This window comes from Oreochromis aureus, linkage group 11, assembly GCF_013358895.1.
Source record: "Oreochromis aureus strain Israel breed Guangdong linkage group 11, ZZ_aureus, whole genome shotgun sequence".
Classification (NCBI taxonomy): Eukaryota; Metazoa; Chordata; class Actinopteri; order Cichliformes; family Cichlidae; genus Oreochromis; species Oreochromis aureus.
This window is the reverse complement of record NC_052952.1, coordinates 9,604,973-9,624,780: the sequence shown is the minus strand read 5'-3', so window position 1 is coordinate 9,624,780 and position 19,808 is coordinate 9,604,973. Positions and strand designations below refer to the sequence as shown.

Sequence of the window (19,808 nt, the reverse complement as noted above, 5' to 3'; positions counted from 1 at the left end):
CAATTAACTATCTGGTTTATTATATTGTCTGTCAGATACTACTTTGGTATTGATTTTTTAAAATTATGTGGTCAAACAGTTATCTGGAGAAGAAGCGTCTGCTGTTTCCTCGTTTCTTCTTTGTCTCTGATCCTGCCCTGCTGGAGATCCTGGGCCAGGCCTCTGACTCCCACACCATCCAGGCCCACCTTCTCAATGTCTTTGACAATATCAAGTGTGTCCAGTTTCATGAAAAGGTGGATTATGTGTCTTTTTTTGTTGTTTATCTTAAACAATTAACCTTCTGACAAGAGATTTTTGCAGAACTAAAAGCTCAGGAAAATATGTGATTGTAACATGAAAGTAATAAAATATAATAGCTGCGTTAATGTCAAATTGAATGAACTAATCAGAGTAATGTAGAATTTGAAAAATATACTTTTTATAAGAAAAATAACTTCATCATTGTAGTTATAATAATCGCTCTAATCTATGTCGCCTTTCACAGATATATGACCGCATTCTGGCCGTGTCATCACGCGAGGGAGAGACTGTGGAGCTGGATCGTCCCGTCACAGCTGAAGGGAACGTGGAGGTGTGGCTCAATGCTCTGCTGAAAGAATCCCAGAGGTCTTTGCACCTTGTGATCAGACAAGCAGCTCTGGCCATCCAGGACTCTGGCTTCCAGCTAATTGACTTCCTCAACTCCTTCCCTGCTCAAGTAAGTCATTGTTCAAATCAAGGAAGTAATCCACAAATGTTTGAAAACATTGATTCGACCACAACTGACTATCCTTGTGGAGCGACGACGGCAAAACAGAAACCTGTGTAGCCTAAAGACGCAATCAACTATGAACATTGTGATAAACTCCAAAACCAATTCTAAAGAAAGTTGGGATGCTGTAAAATGTAAGTTAAAATAGAATGCAATGATTCGCAAATCTTACAAACCCATATAATAAATCTAGCAAATGTTTAAAACTGAGAAAACTATTTTGAGATCAAATATTGGCTCATTTTGAATTTAATGACTACAACACATTTCAAAAAAGTTGCGACAGCCAACAAGAGTCTGGATAAATTAGTGGTAGTAAAAAAAACAGCTGGAACATTTTGCAACTAATTAGGTTATCTGGTAACAGCTCAGTAATATGAGTGGATATAAATAGAGCATGTTAGAAGATAAAACTGGGCTGAGTTTCACCAATCTGCAAAAAACTAAAATTGTAGAACAATTACAGATTGATGTTCTTTAGTGTAAAATTGCAAATATGAATTTCCCGTCATCTACGGTACATGATATCAAAAGATTCCAAGTATCTGGAGAAATCTCTGTGTGCAAGGTACAAGGCTGAAAATCAATATTGGATGCCTGCGATCTTCAGGCCCTCAGGCAGGACTGCGTTACAAACAGACCTGATTCTGTCATGGAAATCTCTGCATGGGCTCAGGAACACTTCCAGAAAATGAATGTGTAGGAGCACAGTTTGCTGTGCAGGCTAAAGCTTTATGATGCAAAGAAAAATCCATGTGTGAACATGATCCAGAATCACTGTTATATTCTCTGGACCAGAGCTCATTTAACACTGACTGAGCCAAAGTGGAAAACTTTTTATACAACATGGAGGCCACATCCTCGGGCCATCTGTTTTTTTTCTGCTCTCTCTCATGGTATGGGGGTGCATTAGTGCCTATGAAACTGGCAGCTTCCACATCTGGATAGATACCATCATTGCTGAAAAGTATTTAAATGTTTTAGAGCAAAATATGCTCTAATCCAGTCATGTCCGTGTCTTTTTCAGGGAACAAATTGCATATTTCAGCTAAATCGCATACTTTGTAGAAGGATACTCTGGGTTTTTAACTGCCTTTCATCAGTCCAGACTACTCACCACCTGAAAACATCCTGTATCAGAAAAGAACTGGACAATATTCCTTACCCAAAAGTACAGTTGCTGGTCTCCCCAGTTCCCAGATGTTTACTGACTATTGTTAAACAAAGAGGGAATGCTATACAGTGGTAAACTGTGCAGTAACTTCCATCATATTCAAAATGAACAAGTATTTTTGTTTCTTAAAAGGGTGCGTTTTCTATAAGTATTTGTTATTGTTTCTATGTTCTGTTGTGACTAAAATATGGGTTTTTGAGATTTGCAAATCGTTGCGTTCTGTTTTTATTTACACTGTACTCAGCATCCCAACTTTTGGGAATTGGGGCTGTTATTTTCTCTGTAAATTTTGGGGTGTGGTACTAAACTGCTATAGTATTCCTTCATCAAAACAATAGTTAGATTTCTAAGGTCTTCGGTACATTTGACCATTATGATGTGTTTTGTTTTTTGCACATGAATGTAGGTGGGATTACTGGGTATTCAGATGATTTGGACAAGGGACTCAGAGGAAGCTCTGACCAATGCCCGATACGATCGCCGCATCATGTCCAAAACCAACCAGTTCTTCCTGGATCTCCTTAACACCCTGATTGACATGACCACGAGAGACTTGGAGGCTGTGGAGAGGACCAAGTATGAGACCCTCATCACTATTCATGTCCACCAGAGGGACATATTTGATGAACTGGTGAGTACGTTGATCATTCAGTAAAAAGAGGCCAGAGACATCCGAGCTGATCAGTTAGACTGACGCCGAACCGTGCACATGAACGCTTTGCAATTTCTGTTCAAGATTAGAATCTCCGGCTCAAAATAGCAACCACTCTGTAAAACTGTGTTTGATATTCAGACTCCCTAGGGCTGCCATGTCAGAATACAAAATGTTGTTTACTGCAGCGAGTAAATTCTGTCGAAAGTAGTCAGAGAGGTTTTAATGGCACGACTGTGTTTGAATCTCCACTTAAGGCATAATAGGCATGTTGCTGAAGCCCAAGGTTAATAGAAGCAGTTTGAAGAAACTTTATTTGGATGTGTTTTTTAGTTCTTTCTAAAATCATTTGTATTTATTTACCTCATACCATTAATTTGTCCTTTGTCCTGTTTGTTTCTAAACACGTTTTTGCCTCACTTTATTTCCTCTCCAATAATACATCACATTGCTACTTTTCTACCCCCACTGTATTTTTTTCGCACACATATTCTGCTTTTTATCTCTTCTATTCATTACTATTCTAATTCATTTTGTACTTTTTCCCATTTGCATCATTTTAACTTGCTGGACTTTCCTCTTCCCTCCTCTCACTCTCCCCTATCCTTTACCTTCCTTTCTTCCCATTTTCACTTCATGACCTCTTCTTTCATCCTCCACTTGCTTGCCTCTCTTCTCTTTCCACCCTTTTGATGTTACCCTCCTGTCACTGAAATCCCTCCTCACACATCCTGCCCTTCCACCTTTCTTCCCCTCTTTTATCCGGCTTTCATCTCTCTTTTCATATAATCTTCTGAGTGGTGCCCTTCAATTTCTTATTCTTCACATGCCATCTCCTTTCTCCCTTCACTTCTGTTTCCATCCCCTTGTCTCCTTCTGCCCTCTCTTTCCCTCTTTCTCTCTCTCTTATCGCTACCCTTTCTCCACCTAGTGCCGGTTGCATGTCAAAAGCTCCAGTGACTTTGAATGGCTGAAGCAGTGCCGTTTCTACTTCAATGAGGACTCAGACAAGATGATCATCAACATTACAGATGTGGGCTTCGTCTACCAGAATGAATTCTTGGGGTGTACCGAAAGGCTTGTCATTACACCTTTGACGGACAGGTAAAGCAGACATACGTGCGTAAAATGTATCGTAATGGCAAAAGTCACATGCACACACACTAATAAGAAAATAAAGGAAAAAACCAGACCAAAACAGCAGTATAAGTTTTGTTTTTTGCAGTTTAAACAAAGACAATGTAACCTTGGAATGACTGTACAGAAAACGTGACCCTGCCTTTGTAACTAAGTCAGAAATGAATGCTGCATCATGCATCAGTTATTTTTTAGATTTATGCTGGAAACTTGAAATGGATTAAACTTTCTGTGGTTGACTAATGACTGGATTTGTAAAGCAAAGATAAAAAGAGAACTTGGGACTGTGAGGATGAGAAATTAGAAAGGATGAAGCAGTCTTACACAGTGATCGTCACCTCTGTAACTAACAGGCGATATGAATGACAGAAAGAAAAGGAAAGAGGATCAGACAGAGTGAGGGAGACAGCAGTCCAACAACAAGTAGTGTCTTAGTAACAGACACAGAGGGTAAAATATGAGAAGAGACAAGGAGGGGGAAAAAAAGATGAGGAGAGACAAGGAGGAGATGTGAGAGGACAGCAGTAGGGAGGGAGTTACCAGCTAACATCAGACAGCAGCTCTCCAAAAAAGTGGCATGCTGGCCTTATGGCTAGAGGCGCCAAGACAGCCCTGATTTCCCATCATTTTCTCATGCTATCTTTCTCTGCCTGAAAGCCCATCCACTTCATTCTGTTCAGTTCAGATTTGATTTGGTCTTTTTTTTGTTTTGCTTGCTATCATTGTCCTACCTCATCGCTGCCAACACATGACGTTAAAGAATAGGTAAAGGTACAATTGGTCCTAAATTGAGGCAAAAAAGATTTTGGGATGAAAAAGTAAATCTGGTTACAGACTGGTCAGATTTAATCTGTATCTGCTGAAGGGGAGAAAATATGTCACTATCCCAGCTTTACCATGATTTTTACCCCGAGGTCAGTCATGTAATGAGGGAGACCAGTGGCCAGAGGGCTAGGTCCTGTTGTCAGTCATCCTGATTGCTGATGTGTCCTTGAGCAAATCACTGAATCCCCATCAGCTTCATAGGCAGGTTCTAAAGTTTAATCCTTAAACCTTGTGAAGAACGAGATCGCGTTCATTTGTGGTCATTTTGAGTATGGATATTATTAGCTGATGAATTTATGAAATGATTCATGATTTATGAAATTAGATTGGTATTATGTTTGTGTGTCTACAATTGGACAGGTGTTACATCACTTTAGCCCAAGCTCTTGGTATGAGTATGGGGGGAGCACCTGCTGGTCCAGCTGGAACAGGTATGAAAATTAGTCATACAGTATCTATATATTTTTTTGGAAATTACATTGAATCAAAAATGCAATATTTTATAGAAATGAAAACCTGGTATGCACAACTTGTGATTCCAGAATGGGACAGACATGTTAAAAAGCTGTTCCAAGGTTTGCCAAGTGTTAAAGTAATTGAATATAACTTTTTTAAATATAGATAATTTACCCTTCTAGGTTCTATACAATTAGACAACTCAGGTCATTTAAATGAAGAATCAAACATCACAGCTATCTCAGTCGGGAACGGCTTCAGTACAGAGTTAGCTTTAATAGTTTTTCTTATGAGATCATTTGTTATCAGGTTTTCTATCAGCATACAAATGGTTGCATTTCAGTTTAGGCTGTGAAAATGTTGCCTTTTGTTATCAGGAAAGACCGAGACCATAAAAGACATGGGTCGCTGTTTGGGAAAGTATGTTGTGGTCTTCAACTGTTCTGACCAAATGGACTTCAGAGGCTTGGGGAGAATATTTAAAGGTGAGAATCACTAAGTAAACTCATGCTGTAAGTGTCATGATACGCTGTGTGGCAGGCAGGATGTAGGTACCAATTGAAGGAATCATGAGACAGAATGAACTTAAAGAGGCAGCGTTTATTGCTGGGAGGCTTTACATAAAAATTAAACTTCACAAAAAACAAACCAATACCCCAAACTAGAAAACTCAAAACTAAACTGGACACTTGAATCTAGAAACTAAGAAACACAAACTAGGAAAACAAACCAGGACTGGGAACTAGAATCTCCTCAGGAATTCGGAGGGGAAAAAACAGACAGGATGGTGAAGGTACGACAAGACACAGAGCAACGAAAACACAGGACTGGAGCAATAGGGAATAGGAGACAGGAGGGAAACAAAGCTGGGAGAAATCAGAGCTAACGAGACAAGGGGAAGCAAAACCAGACACACTGCACACTGGACAGGGACTATCATATAAAACAGGAAGCACACAACAGAGACAGAGACTTGACACTGAACATAGGGACACAAGAATGAAACCTAAGAACTAGAAATCACAGAAAAACGAACTAGAGAGCTAGAAATACTGAGACAGAAACCAAAACACTAACAGTGATAATAACCACGATAAGCTCAAAGATCAAAAACAGAACAAAACTCAAACACTGGGTCACTGACCCAGGACCGTGACAATAAGGATATACCCAGAAAGAAGTTTAAGGGTTTGGGTTAACAGGTTATGGACCTGTGTTTTGTGGGGTTTTTGCTAATAAACAATGCAGATAAAAAACAGCAATCACACAATATGTAATGTCAGATATCTTAAACAATTTGATTTGTTTGCAGCAGACGGACCATAACTCTATGTTTATGTGATTTACCAGGTCTGGCTCAGTCTGGTTCGTGGGGCTGTTTTGACGAGTTCAACCGCATCGACCTCCCAGTTCTTTCTGTGGCAGCCCAGCAGATCGCAATAGTTCTCACCTGCAAGAAGGAACGTCGCAAAAATTTTGTCTTCACAGATGGAGACAATGTTGATATGAACCCAGAGTTTGGCATCTTCCTTACAATGGTTAGTAATGGAAGTAGAACAAGACTGCTAATATCTATCTGACTGGTCAGAAGAGATATATGAAGGATGCAGTTCTTAATATCAGTAAATTACACCTTAGTTAACTGAATGAATATTGAAGTGGATGAGCTGTATCTGTTTCAGAAGGTGGCTGGACATGCTGTGCATGCATGGACATCAATATTTACTCTTGGCTGTTAGATTTATCGCTTAATGATTCCTTTTTTTTTTAAACAATGTCTTTTTATTAAGAGGTTTTCCTTTTATACACAAACATCAACATATATATTATACATATAAACAGAAAGAAAAAAGAAGGGTTACAGATGATCTGTACATTAAGGTTAAGAAGTACATTTAGGCTGTAAAATGAGTTCAGAAATGTATCTTCAGCTGTGAAATAAAAGGAAAAAAAAAAAAAAGGAAAGAAAGAGAAAAAGAAGAAAAATATAAACATATGTATCCCAAAGTAACATAATCCCTGCAAAATAATCCCATTCATTCCCACCCAGGTCACTGCCCTAGACCTGCACACTATATTTCCACACCTGACTTAAGAGAATTTGCTGAAAAATTCTTATAGATTTTGAAAATCATCAAGGAAGGGTCCCCACATGTCTTGAAATTTCCCAGTGGAGTTCTGAAGTGAGTGTCTTATCTTTTCCAGTTTTAGACAGGCCATGAGGTCATATAACCACTGTTTGTGAGTGGGAGGGCAGCGTCCCGCCACCTCAGTAGGATTGCCCTCCTGGCCAACAGAGAACAGAATGATAGTGCCTGTTTTTAGAGGCCGGTAGAAGCACCTCATTCTCACTGATGCCAAACAGAGCGAGAAGGGGCCAGGGGCCAGCGTCACACTGAAAATCCTGGACAGGGTATGAAAAACGTCCGACCAGAACTGAATGAGATTGGGACAAGACCAGTACATGTGGACCAGTGAGGCTTCAGCAGTTTTGCATCTGTCACAATATGGAGTGATTTCAGGATAGATACGGGATAATCTGGATTTTGAGAAATGGGCTCTATGCACCACTTTGAACTGGATTAAACAGTGGCGGGCACACAATGACGTTGTGTTGACATGTCTAAGTATAGAAGCCCATGTTTCGTCAGAGATTGTCACGTTTAGGTCTCCTTCCCACAGTGTCTTGAGCTTGGATGAAGAGGTATGTGCCAAATTTAACATTTTATTGTAAAGCAAGGAAATCATCCCTCTATTGGTTGGATTGAGTTGTAGGATAGTTTCTAATAGTGTAGGCTCTGGTGGAGGGCTCGAACTCTGGGAACAAATAAAGTGCCTGACTTGCAAGTATCTGAAAAAGTGTGATGGTGGAAGACTATATTTATTAGCAAGTTGTTCAAATGATGCTAGTTTGTTGGCTATGAATAGGTCCTTAAAGCAAGTTATTCCACTCCTGTGCCACTCCGCAAACCCACCATCCTGGACAGAGGGTTTGAAGAGATGGTTAGATGCAATGGGGCTGAGAAGGAGAAGTCACAGAGTTTAAAGTATTTCCTAAACTGGCCCCATATTTTTAATGAGTGCACCACTACAGGGTTGGGAATGGAGTTGAATGAAGAGGATGAGAGTGGAGAACAAAGTGCAGCTGGTAAGGATATACTGTTGTCACTATGCAATTCCATAGTCACCCAGTCAGGACAACCACTCCGATTGTGGTAAAATACCAAAACACCAAACATCGCATGTTAGCAGCCCAATAATAAAACGAAAGTTGGGAAGTGCAAACCCACCCTCAATTTTAGATTTTTGGAGATGCATCTTATTAAGCCTTGGGCGTTTTACCCTGCCATAGATAAGATGAGATGACAGAGTCCAGCTCATTGAAAAAGTATTGGGAATGAAAATGGGTAGGGCCTGAAAAAGGTATAAAAATTTGGGTAAAATGGTCATTTTAATTGAATTGATACGTCCTACCAGAGACATAGAGAGTGGCGTCCAGCGGGTGAGGGACCGCTTCACTTGGTTCAGCAATGCACTGACATTTTCTGTGAAAAGGTTTTTATGTTTTTTTGTCACTGTGATTCCCAAATATGTAAATTTTTTCCTTTCAACTCTGAAGGGCAAGCAGGTGAAGTCTAACATACTTGCTTTGCTACTTAGCGGGAAGAGCTCACTTTTATTAAGGTTCAGTTTATACCCTGAGATCTGACCAAACTGACTAAGCATATTCAATGCAGATGGCAGTGAGGCTAAGGGCTTAGAAATAAAAAGCAGGAGATCATCTGCATAGAGCGAGACCTTGTGTTCTGTATTGTTTCTCCAAATGCCGTGTACCTCTTTGCAACTGCGGAACGCAATGGCAAGGGGTTCTATGGCCAGATCAAAAAGCAGGGGCTGAGAGGACATCCCTGGCGTGTGCCTCTGTGGAGTTTGAAAGGTTTTGACAATTGGAGGTTAGTTCTTATTGTAGCAGATGGTTGAGAATAGAGTAATTTAATCCACTAAGTAAATTTCGCTCCAAAGCCAAATCTATCAAGGACTGCAAAGAGATAATCGAACTCAACTCGATCAAAGGCCTTTTCAGCGTCAAGCGAGACTACACATTCATCAGAGTCTGTAGAGCTGGAGTAAACTATGTTAAATAGCCTCCTTATGTTAAAATATGAATGACGACCTTTAATGAAGCCTGTCTGGTCTTTTGAAATAATTTTTGGAAGAACTATTTCTAGTCTACGGGCAAGTATCTTGGCTAATATTTTAGCATCTGTGTTCAATAGAGAAATGGGTCTATAGGAGGCACATTCCAACGGATCTTTTCCTTTCTTTGCAATAAGTGTAATACAGGCTTCATAGAATGATTGAGGAAGAGATCCTTGTTTGATGCAGTCCGTAAGGGTTGCACTAAGCTGCGTGGACAGTAATGAAGAGAAGTGTTTGAAAAATTCTGACGGAAAGCCATCCGGACCTGGACACTTGCCAGATTGCATTGAAGCTATAGCCAAGGAAACTTCTAGCTGAGAGATGGGTTCATCCAGTCTTGCTTTAAGTTCTGGTGGAATTTCAGGAATGTCAAGTTTAGCTAAGAACTCATTAATGGCATTGGAATCAGTTTGGGACTCTGAGGTGTAAAGTTGTGAGTAAAAATCCCTGAACACTTCATTGATTTTTTCGTGATCTGTGACAATGTTGCCATCTTGTTGTCGAATTTTAAGAATACTTTGCCTTGCCCTAGAACCTTTTAGAAGGCTCGCCAGTAATTTATCAGGTTTGTCACCATGCATATAAAATTTGGATTTGTCATGTAAGAGTAAACGTTCAGTCGAGTACGTGGTGAGTAGGTCAAGTCTTGTTTTAAGTTCTACACGCTTTTTAAATATTTCATGACTCTGTTTAAGAGCATACTGTTCATCGGTCTCCTTAATTTGTTGCATTAACTTATTTCTTTCATGGGTGGACTGTTTTTTAATTCTTGCTGAATAAGCAATAATCTGACCTCTGATATACGCCTTAAAGGCATCCCATACGACAAGGCTGGAAGTCTCTGGGGGAGAGTTGGTGGCAAAGTAAAAGCGTATCTCATCCTGGATAAACTTTACAAAATTTTCATCCGACAGAAGGGTCGAATTGAAGCGCCATTGTGCAGCTTTAACAGGAGGGTGTGGAAGAGACAAAGACAGAGTAAGAGGGGCGTGATCTGAAATAACTATGCTATGGTAGGCACAGGAGTGGACCTGCTGCAGACAATTAGTGTCAATGATAAAGTAATCAATTCTTGAATATGTATGGTGCACATGTGAAAAATAGGAGTAATCTCTTTTATGAGGATTTAGGGTACGCCAAACATCACACATTCCATATTCTGATAGAAAGGCATGAATGACAGATGCAGATCTGCTTAGAACAGTACTCTTAGTGGATGAGCGATCCAGGGCTGGGTCTAACCAGCAGTTAAAATCACCCCCAGAAAAAAGAGAGTAGATATTTAAGTCGGGTAGAGAGGAGAATAGTTGTTTAAAGAAATTCTCGTCATCTGTATTAGGAGCATAGACATTTACTAGGGCAACAAGACTGTTATACAGTTTCCCACTGACTATGACATATCTGCCATATTTGTCTGCTATGACATTGTGGGCCTCAAAAGGAATGTTCTGCCTGACCAGTATAGAGACCCCACGTGCCCTAGCTTGGAAAAGTGAGTGAAAACACTGGCCCCTCCAACGTGAGAAGAGACGGACATTATCAGAGGCCCTAACGTGGGTCTCCTGCAGGAAAGCCACATCATGATTCCTTTTTTTTAAAGCAAAAACTTTAATCTTGTAATGAAAAGCGAAATTAATCACAAATAACACTAAAATGGAATTGAACTCTAACGTGTAATATTTTATAAGTCAGTTTTTGAATTAAACTCAAGGCTCTGCCTGCTATTTCATGTGATTTATTTCTTAGAGTAATAGTTAAATCGCTTTATCTCCTTGCCTCATTTGCTGTCCTCAGGCAAGTCATTAAACATAACAGTGGAATAATTCCTCCCTGTGGCGAGAGGGGTCAGAGATCATTTTCCTCTTTTTTACTCTGTTAGTGTGTGTGTGTGTGTGTGTGCGCGTGTGTGTACATTAGTATAGACAAGCTTTGTGAAACAGGCTATGTCTGTAGGCTGTGTCTGCTGAAGTTGAAGGATAGCGTTTGTGATGAAGATGAACTACATTCCAGTATAAACTTCATCCATTTAGTTTCATTGTTGTTGCATTCTAGTCTGTCATCTAAATTTCTAATGTAATAGAATGGGCAATGTAGCATTTACTCCTAATTATCATTAAATCTTTCATTTCGGTTTTACTCCATTAATATCCACTGTTTTGTTATTCTCTGTGTAATCAGAATCCAGGTTATGCAGGTCGTCAGGAGCTTCCTGAAAACCTGAAGATCAACTTCCGCTCCGTGGCCATGATGGTTCCGGACCGTCAAATCATTATTAGGGTAAAACTGGCCAGTTGTGGGTTTATAGACAACATGGAGCTCGCACGCAAATTCTTCACGCTTTACAAGCTGTGTGAGGAGCAACTGTCCAAGCAGGTATAAAAATGAAAATAGTTAGTTTGGAGCAGGTATCATTGTCACATGACTTAACAACAAGGTTGCACGGGTTTCCATTAATGTAAATGAAACTAAAATTATATTTATGAATGTTCAGGTTCACTATGATTTTGGCCTGCGCAACATTCTGTCAGTTCTGCGAACTCTGGGAGCAGCCAAGCGAGCCAACCCCAGTGATACAGAGTCTACCATTGTCATGAGGGTTCTAAGGGACATGAACCTTTCAAAACTGGTGAGTCTACAAAGTACACAATAGGGCATCAAAACGATAACCATGCTGATATTTCATGTTTTCACTGGGTTTTGCAAATTTGTGTGCACGTGCATTTAGATCGATGAGGATGAGCCACTGTTTCTGAGCTTGATTGAAGACCTCTTCCCGGGCATCCAACTTGACAAAGCGGGCTACCCTGAACTAGAAGCTGCCATTGACAAACAGGTAGGAGAGTTTGAAGAATGGGTTTTATCTGTTATTGACGAGAAGGGTGAAAAGCCACAGTAACACCAAGATTGCAAGATGGGGGAACAGGAAGGGGAAACAATGGAAAGAGCCAGAAAGAGAAATGCGAAGGCTGAGTAAGACTGTCCAAAAGCCTAATGGAGAGTGAGGCCGCCGTATTTGTCATGTCACACCTCAGGACAGAACATCGAGAAGGATACAAATGGTGGCATTTATTATTTGTAAAGGACCTAACCCGAGGACCTGTGAAAAACAGTGCAGGAAGTGAGAGATGCAGTTAAAAGTTAGAACTTTTAGATTTCATGCTGTTTTGTTGCTGATCAGGTAAACAAGTGCATTTGATATTATAAGTTTAGTTTTTCATATATTGCTTCTGCATTTTGGCTTAATTTTTTAAATAAAAAAAAGATCTTGATGTGTGCTTTCTTTTAACCACGACTGTATACTAAGTTATTATACTTGTAAATACAGTAAAAGCATTATTGTTACAAAAATAGCTGGAATTGTAACTACTTTGTTTCTTCAGGTGGAGGATGCAGGCCTAATCAACCATTCTCCTTGGAAGCTAAAGGTCATCCAGCTGTATGAGACTCAAAGAGTCCGACATGGCATGATGGCCCTGGGGCCCAGTGGGGCTGGAAAGACAACTTGTATACACACGCTTATGAAAGCTATGACAGGTAGGATTTAGTGTATTTTGTGACATGCGAGTTTAAAGAAAAAGAGACCAACTTGTGGTAAGCTTGTTTTGAATCTATTGTACTGTAGACACGAATATGTGAACAGAATAACTGAAGAAATATACTCATACTGGGACGAGATATCTAATTAATTTATGGGGTATCTTATTAAATCTACATATTTTTAGGGTAATATTGTTACTTTTGTGACCTTCATGTGTTTCGTAAAACACATGACAAGAAATGAGGCACTTCATATGCCTTGAATCACTGTTTTATTTGCTCCATTAAAGTATTATATTATCCATTATATTAACTTTAGGAAAACAGAACATGTTTCTGCAAATATCTAATTTTCTTCCAGAATGTGGTCATTCTCACAGAGAGATGCGCATGAACCCCAAAGCCATTACTGCACCTCAGATGTTTGGCAGACTGGATGTGGCCACAAATGACTGGACTGATGGCATCTTCTCTACACTGTGGAGGAAAACACTGAGAGCAAAGAAAGGTCCAGAAAGTTTCTTATTGTGCAAATATTTCACACTTGGGTATTAATAAATCAAAAAATCATTGGTAAACATTTTTTTTTCCATGAGAACTTTGACAAACCAGTTCAATTAGGTTATTGTAAGTATTAATATGTTGGGACATCGCTGGAAGGTTCAAAGGAAAACAAACCACTGTTTAATCTTCCTATTTAGTTCTAAGCTTACACGGATAATTAAAAATGTATGCGGGCAATTGCGTATGCGTTACGTGTTTGCTTTTATGTGTCTAAGTACACATCTCATCTATTAATTACTTGTTCCGATGGTGTTTTGCATATCTATGAGTGGGGTGTTCTCTGCATATTTGTATTATTTTCCTGCTGCTACTTCCTGCTCATTTGTAGAGCTTGCTACTTTGGACAGAGTGAATTCCAGTGTAGAAAAGTAGATGTGGCAATGTGACAGGGCAGCAGCTCCTGAGTCGAGTAGATATTCTACAAAGAAAAGAAGTATTTTGTGAAAACAGCTGTGTGCTGTCCACGCTCATTGTGTTTTAACTGATGCAGAAACAGCCTTGTGTGTATCATCTGGTAACTTTTGTGTAAAACACATGCTCATGTCTTATATTAGTAGTCATATTCAAAGGAACTTATCTCTCAGAATTTAGAGTGTAAACCACATTCATTGTCAAACAGCGGCTTTATTGTGCAATATTGCCTGAACGTCAGACAACTGTCTTTTGCATGTTTCAGACGCAATTTGTCTTTTCTGTTTCTATTTTTGGATGTTTTCCAACCTGGAGGAGAGTGAGGAGGTGAAACGGATTTCTTTGTTCATATTTAAAATTCCACAAAATAAATGACTCAGTTCTTGTTTTTCTTGTAAACAGATAGCTCATGATTGCTGGTTAGCCAAGAAAACATTTTGAACTCTTTTGTATGAACTAAATTCATATTCAGAAATGTAGCTCATGTTTGCTTGAGGGTGACAGCACGAGGTCTTCATACCACCTCATTTTCGTAATCATGTAAACAAACACTTTTTTTTCCCTCACAGGAGAGCACATCTGGATAGTGCTGGATGGGCCAGTTGATGCCATCTGGATTGAAAACCTAAATTCAGTTTTGGATGATAACAGAACTCTTACACTCGCAAATGGAGACCGAATACCAATGGCTCCCAACTGCAAGGTGGTATTTGAGCCGCATAACATCGACAATGCCTCTCCAGCCACCGTCTCACGCAATGGCATGGTGTTCATGAGCTCCTCTGTGCTCACCTGGATCCCCATACTAGAGGTGAATGAGCTTTATGAAAAACTGGTTGCACTTATTTTTGTTTCATTTTGCAAAAGTTTGAAATCAAGGTATATTAAGGCAATATTTACTTTTGAATCATATAATTTAAAACCTGTGCACTGCATGTAGTTTTGACTAAATAGAGTCATGCTGTTGCGGCTTCTAGGGCTGGTTGAAGAAACGGTCCCCACATGAGGCAGAGATACTGAGAAAGCTCTTCTCTTCGTCTTTCTCTGAGCTCTACCGCTTCTGTGTGCAGTCACTAGAGTTCAAAATGGACATGCTAGAGGCCTTTGTAATCATGCAATGCATAAACATGCTACAGGGACTCATACCACTTAAGGTAAGGTATCCCCATCCACTGGACGTGCACACGAACAGCAACTGATATATACTTCACTGATAAGTGCTGTCAAGACAAAATGACTCCTGCAGTAGAAGGGGAAATTTACAGTGAGACCACCAAAACCTTTTTTAAGCACATTTAAACCCAGTTTACAGAGTGGGACTCATAATTTTTTCCAGATATTTTGTATGTTCAGTTTCATAGACTTTGCCTAACTTATGAAGTGCTCCTCTCCCTTTTGGTTTCTTTAATTGATCCCTGAATTTCCTCATCTTAAAATGGATATCAATTTACAGGAGCAGTGTGGCGATTTATCCAGAGAGTTCTTGGAGCGGCTTTATGTCTTTGCACTAATGTGGAGCGCTGGGGCCGTACTTGAACTGGATGATCGGAGGAAGATGGAAATCTGGCTTAGAGGAAACAAGAGTATTCATCTAAACTTGCCAGACATTCCTCCTGACAGTGAGGACACCATGTTTGACTACTACGTCACAGCAGATGGTAAGAATGGCTTCATTAACTTTGTCAGATGATGTTGTTTAGTTACTGGGTAGACAGAAACATTATGTCTCATGTTGTACTTATGGAAAGTACATATGTGTATATAAAATTATTTTTACTCATACACTGAATTAATATCTTTGGATTAATATTATTTTGAAAAATTATTGTCATATTTTGTGTTGATCTCTACAGCAAGCTTTATCTTATTAAAATTAATTTAAATATTTTTCCAGGTCATTGGGTCCATTGGAACACCAGAGTGGAGGAATATATTTATCCATCTGAATTCACACCAGAGTACAGCTCAATTTTGGTCCCCAATGTGGACAACGTTAGAACAGACTTCAGCAAACACTAGTGACCCAGACTATTGCTTTACCGCATAAGCAAGGATAGACAATGTATGATGTTACATAGTTAGAGTCCCATCATTCTGGCCAACAGTCTTACAGTTCATCATTGTGCAAACACTTTGACTGTTTTCTGTTTTCAAAGTCTAATCTGACCTTCCTGTTCTTGAGTGTTTTGTGCATTGGCAGCCGCAGAAACTCAAGGCTTACACGCATACTGTTAAGCTGCCTCCACCATGTTTGATAGACTAATAACTGTGCTTTTTCTTAACTCATATTTTATTGTTTTACCAATGTAATTCCTAAAGTTTACATTAACAATGTTTTTGATGCCAATCAATTTCTAAACACATACTTTTCTTTTCCCATCATTCTGGCACAAGCAATCTTAGTTTTAGTTCTTGGATAATTGTGCAAAGGCTCTTCTCCTAAACTTGAAATTTAAGTTATTTTCAGAAGTCTAATCAGACCTTCCTGTTCTTGACAATTTTTTTTTTTACAGTGCATTTACCATTTACCATATTTACATTTATGAAGCTCTCATTTGTTTGTAGACTTTGACAATGAGTCATGTGCTTTCTCCAGAGAGACAACTTAAAAAGCACTATGGACAACAGTTTAAATGTAACTACAAAATCAGCATCATGTGTTTATGCTCAGCAGACGCAGAGGATATGCTTTTACTTCCCCTATGATCTTTCCTCATAGAATACGCCATGCACTTGCTTCTCTTGCATTGCAGTTAACTGTTTGTTTTCTTGTTCTGCTGTCGTCCTTCTCATGTTATCCTATAACGTGGAAGTTAGTTGGGATAATTTGGACTGATGGCAAATGTAAATATGTTTGTTATAGGCTGTTTTGCTAATTGGAGAGCAAGGAACAGCCAAGACTGTTATCATCAAGAGCTACATGTCAAAGTATGACCCTGAGACCCACATAGGCAAGAGTCTCAACTTCTCTTCTGCTACTACACCACTAATGTTCCAGGTAAAGCAGCAGGTCACCTGCCCACTTTTCTCTTAATTTAGAAGAAACAGAAGTGTGTTACTCTGTGAATTTTGAACTTAAAAGGAGTGTTCGGTTAAAGAGGGGGAGAACTCAAATGCGACACAGGCAGGTAACAAGAATAAAGAGCAAACTTTAAAAATGAAAGCTGATGCAACAGAACATAACACCAAGAGATCAAACACAGGAATTAGCTGAAGGCTTATACAAATAGTAGTAAAACCAAAAACAAAAGAATATGAAGGATGGATGCAAAATACAATGAAACCAAAATAGACACAAACTAGGAATGAGGTTGGAACACAGCTGAGTAACAAGGCATATTATTGGCTCCTTACTGCGCACACTCAGGGACTGATCGAGTGATGAGATACAGCTGAAGTAGTAAGGGTAGACAGCAGTCACACAGCCAAAGACAGGAAGAAAGTAATCGTTTCAATGCAAGGCAGGGGGCAGTTGCATAAGGTATTGCCAACCTGGATGAATCACAGAGCAGGTCTATAATGAAGACCAACACCATGACTGTGTTCATTTGCCATTAAAGAATATGAACATGTATGATATTGATGATTGGTGATGAATTACATATCAGTTGAAATTAAAAGATCTCTTTCTTTATCTCGCTGTACTTTTTCTTGCCTTTTTTCACCCTGATTTTTTTATGCCCCCCTCATCCCTCCCTTTTTCCTTTTTTTAGAGGTCAGTTGAGAGCTATGTTGATAAGAGGATGGGGACCACTTATGGACCGCCTGCTGGGAAGAAAATGTCAATTTTTATAGATGACATCAACATGCCTGTCATCAATGAGTGGGGAGACCAGGTCATTATAACATTTCTACTGGCATTTTTTCATTCATAATACTGGTTAATGATAAATAAATGAAACTTTTCTTGATTTAAGCTTCTTGCTTTCAATCACAGGTGACTAATGAGATTGTCAGGCAGCTGATGGAACAGAATGGTTTCTTCAATCTGGAAAAACCTGGAGAGTTCACAAATATTGTGGATGTTCAGTTCCTGGCAGCAATGATTCATCCTGGAGGGGGCCGTAATGACATACCACAGAGACTGAAAAGGCAGTTCTCAATCTTTAACTGCACCCTGCCCTCCAATGCTTCGATAGACAAGATATTTGGTGGGTAAAACACTGCAAGAAGTCATTTTTCTGCAGTCATTTATATTTGGTGGGATTACTTTGCATTACATGTTCATACATGGAAAGGCCTAAGGCAGGGATTGTAAAGGTATTCCTGAGAGACATTATTTTATTTGTTCTTATTTTACCATTTCCAGACAGTTGTGTAGGTGTTGTGCTTGTAATATAGTTGCCAATCACATATATATATCACAGCAAGTTAGAGGGATGAACTAAGTACTAATAAATGCCCCATACAGTGAATTGACGAAACACATTGTATCCTTTACTTTGGAAAAAAATATATAACTTTTCTAAACATTGACTTTATGACACAGGCGTGATTGGTGAGGGCCACTTTTGCACAGGACGTGGTTTTAGCGAGGAGGTCCAGAGCTCTGTACCTCGTTTGGTTTCCCTCACGCGTCGTCTCTGGCAGCTGACTAAGGTCAAGATGCTTCCAACTCCTGCAAAGTTCCACTACATCTTTAACTTGAGGGATCTCTCCAGGATCTGGCAAGGCATGCTCAGCACCAATGCTGAAGTCGTCACCTCTGTCCAGGTGAGATGGATTGTGCATGCTTAATTACCTCATTTCTAACATGACAAGTAGTTAAGAAACTTGACAACATGTTGAGATTTCCACTGGAGAAACAATATTTTTTTGGTCACACATGGAGGATTTTTCCAAGGACAAATATGCATGACTGAGTAAGTGACAAACAGGGGAAGTGGCAGCAGTATGAAACTGAGTGGCAAGAACTGTCACAGGATGCTTGCTGAGGTCGAAAATAACTAGGTTTAAAAATATCAGCTGACAGTCTGACTTCACATTAAATAACCCTAAGTCAAATAATACACTAGTAATACAGTTTTGCAGTAACTAAGCTACACCAGTGCTTTTACCTATTACCAGTCATTAATTCATTATTTATTATTATTATTACTTTATTCCATGTAACTAATTACCTTCTGTCAAACAGAAAAATAACGCAAAATATATTTTCCAGATGTTGATGGCACTTTGGAAACACGAGTGCAAACGTGTGATAGCGGATCGATTTACGATGCCAGATGATGTGGAGTGGTTTGACCAGGCTCTGGCAAAGCTGGTGGAAGAACATCTTGGTGAAGAGCACAAGAATATGGTGGACTATGGAGCAGAAAGATATTTTGTTGACTTCTTGCGAGATGCCCCTGAGGCCACAGGTACTACTGAGTCAGACTATATTAAAATATATATATTTAAGATTTTCTCAGTTTTGTGACTTGCTTTGATGTTTTTCCTCACAGGGGAAGAGCCAGAAGACTCAGACTTTGATTTGCCCAAAGTGTACGAGCCTATTGAATCATTTGAGGCTTTAAAGGACCGTCTGAACATGTTCCTAAGCCATTACAATGAAAGCATTAGGGGTACTGGCATGGATATGGTCTTCTTTCAGGATGCTATGATACATCTGGTCAAGGTACTCTAAAGAATTTTTTGTCGTGTTTGTGCCAACCAAAATAATCTACACTTCCTAACGTTTTCATAAGTCAGTGTTTTTACATTTTAAAGTCCTCCATAAATGTTTTCAGACCACCTTAAAGCCCAAGAAATATTCTAACAGTTTTACTTCAAGGAGTATAAATTGGGGAGCATTCACAAACAGTTGCTCACTCACAGACATTTACACTCAGACACAGATTCCTACTTTATCTTTTTAATGTATTCCTACTTTGCTTGCTATTTTCTTTTGTTGCCTACAACTTACTGCAAATCTAAACATGCTTATTTGACTCTAGCTCTGTGTGTATTTGTAGGTGTCGAGGATAATCCGAACACCGGGAGGTAATGCCCTGTTGGTGGGTGTTGGGGGTTCTGGCAAACAGAGCCTGACCAGATTGGCCTCGTTCATAGCTGGATACAAGATCTTCCAGATCACGCTCACACGGTAGTGTGCTTGC

At 39.5% G+C, this 19,808-nt stretch overlaps 1 protein-coding gene across 1 annotated transcript in view; it reads left to right on the top strand.

Moving 5' to 3' along the window:
* Positions 1 to 19,808, top strand: part of dnah5 (dynein, axonemal, heavy chain 5) — a 94,527-nt gene that overhangs the window by 25,575 nt on the left and 49,144 nt on the right. Inside the window, exons 36-59 of the mRNA XM_039619475.1 lie at positions 80 to 236; positions 488 to 700; positions 2,335 to 2,559; positions 3,512 to 3,684; positions 4,903 to 4,973; positions 5,376 to 5,483; positions 6,349 to 6,536; positions 11,377 to 11,571; positions 11,690 to 11,824; positions 11,924 to 12,031; positions 12,579 to 12,732; positions 13,097 to 13,243; positions 14,280 to 14,521; positions 14,688 to 14,864; positions 15,164 to 15,368; positions 15,605 to 15,718; positions 16,464 to 16,522; positions 16,574 to 16,708; positions 17,424 to 17,546; positions 17,648 to 17,861; positions 18,200 to 18,423; positions 18,872 to 19,070; positions 19,155 to 19,327; positions 19,665 to 19,795. Of these exons, the coding sequence (XP_039475409.1) occupies positions 80 to 236; positions 488 to 700; positions 2,335 to 2,559; positions 3,512 to 3,684; positions 4,903 to 4,973; positions 5,376 to 5,483; positions 6,349 to 6,536; positions 11,377 to 11,571; positions 11,690 to 11,824; positions 11,924 to 12,031; positions 12,579 to 12,732; positions 13,097 to 13,243; positions 14,280 to 14,521; positions 14,688 to 14,864; positions 15,164 to 15,368; positions 15,605 to 15,718; positions 16,464 to 16,522; positions 16,574 to 16,708; positions 17,424 to 17,546; positions 17,648 to 17,861; positions 18,200 to 18,423; positions 18,872 to 19,070; positions 19,155 to 19,327; positions 19,665 to 19,795 (3,870 nt within the window). The remainder of the gene's footprint in view (positions 1 to 79; positions 237 to 487; positions 701 to 2,334; positions 2,560 to 3,511; positions 3,685 to 4,902; positions 4,974 to 5,375; positions 5,484 to 6,348; positions 6,537 to 11,376; positions 11,572 to 11,689; positions 11,825 to 11,923; positions 12,032 to 12,578; positions 12,733 to 13,096; positions 13,244 to 14,279; positions 14,522 to 14,687; positions 14,865 to 15,163; positions 15,369 to 15,604; positions 15,719 to 16,463; positions 16,523 to 16,573; positions 16,709 to 17,423; positions 17,547 to 17,647; positions 17,862 to 18,199; positions 18,424 to 18,871; positions 19,071 to 19,154; positions 19,328 to 19,664; positions 19,796 to 19,808) is intronic.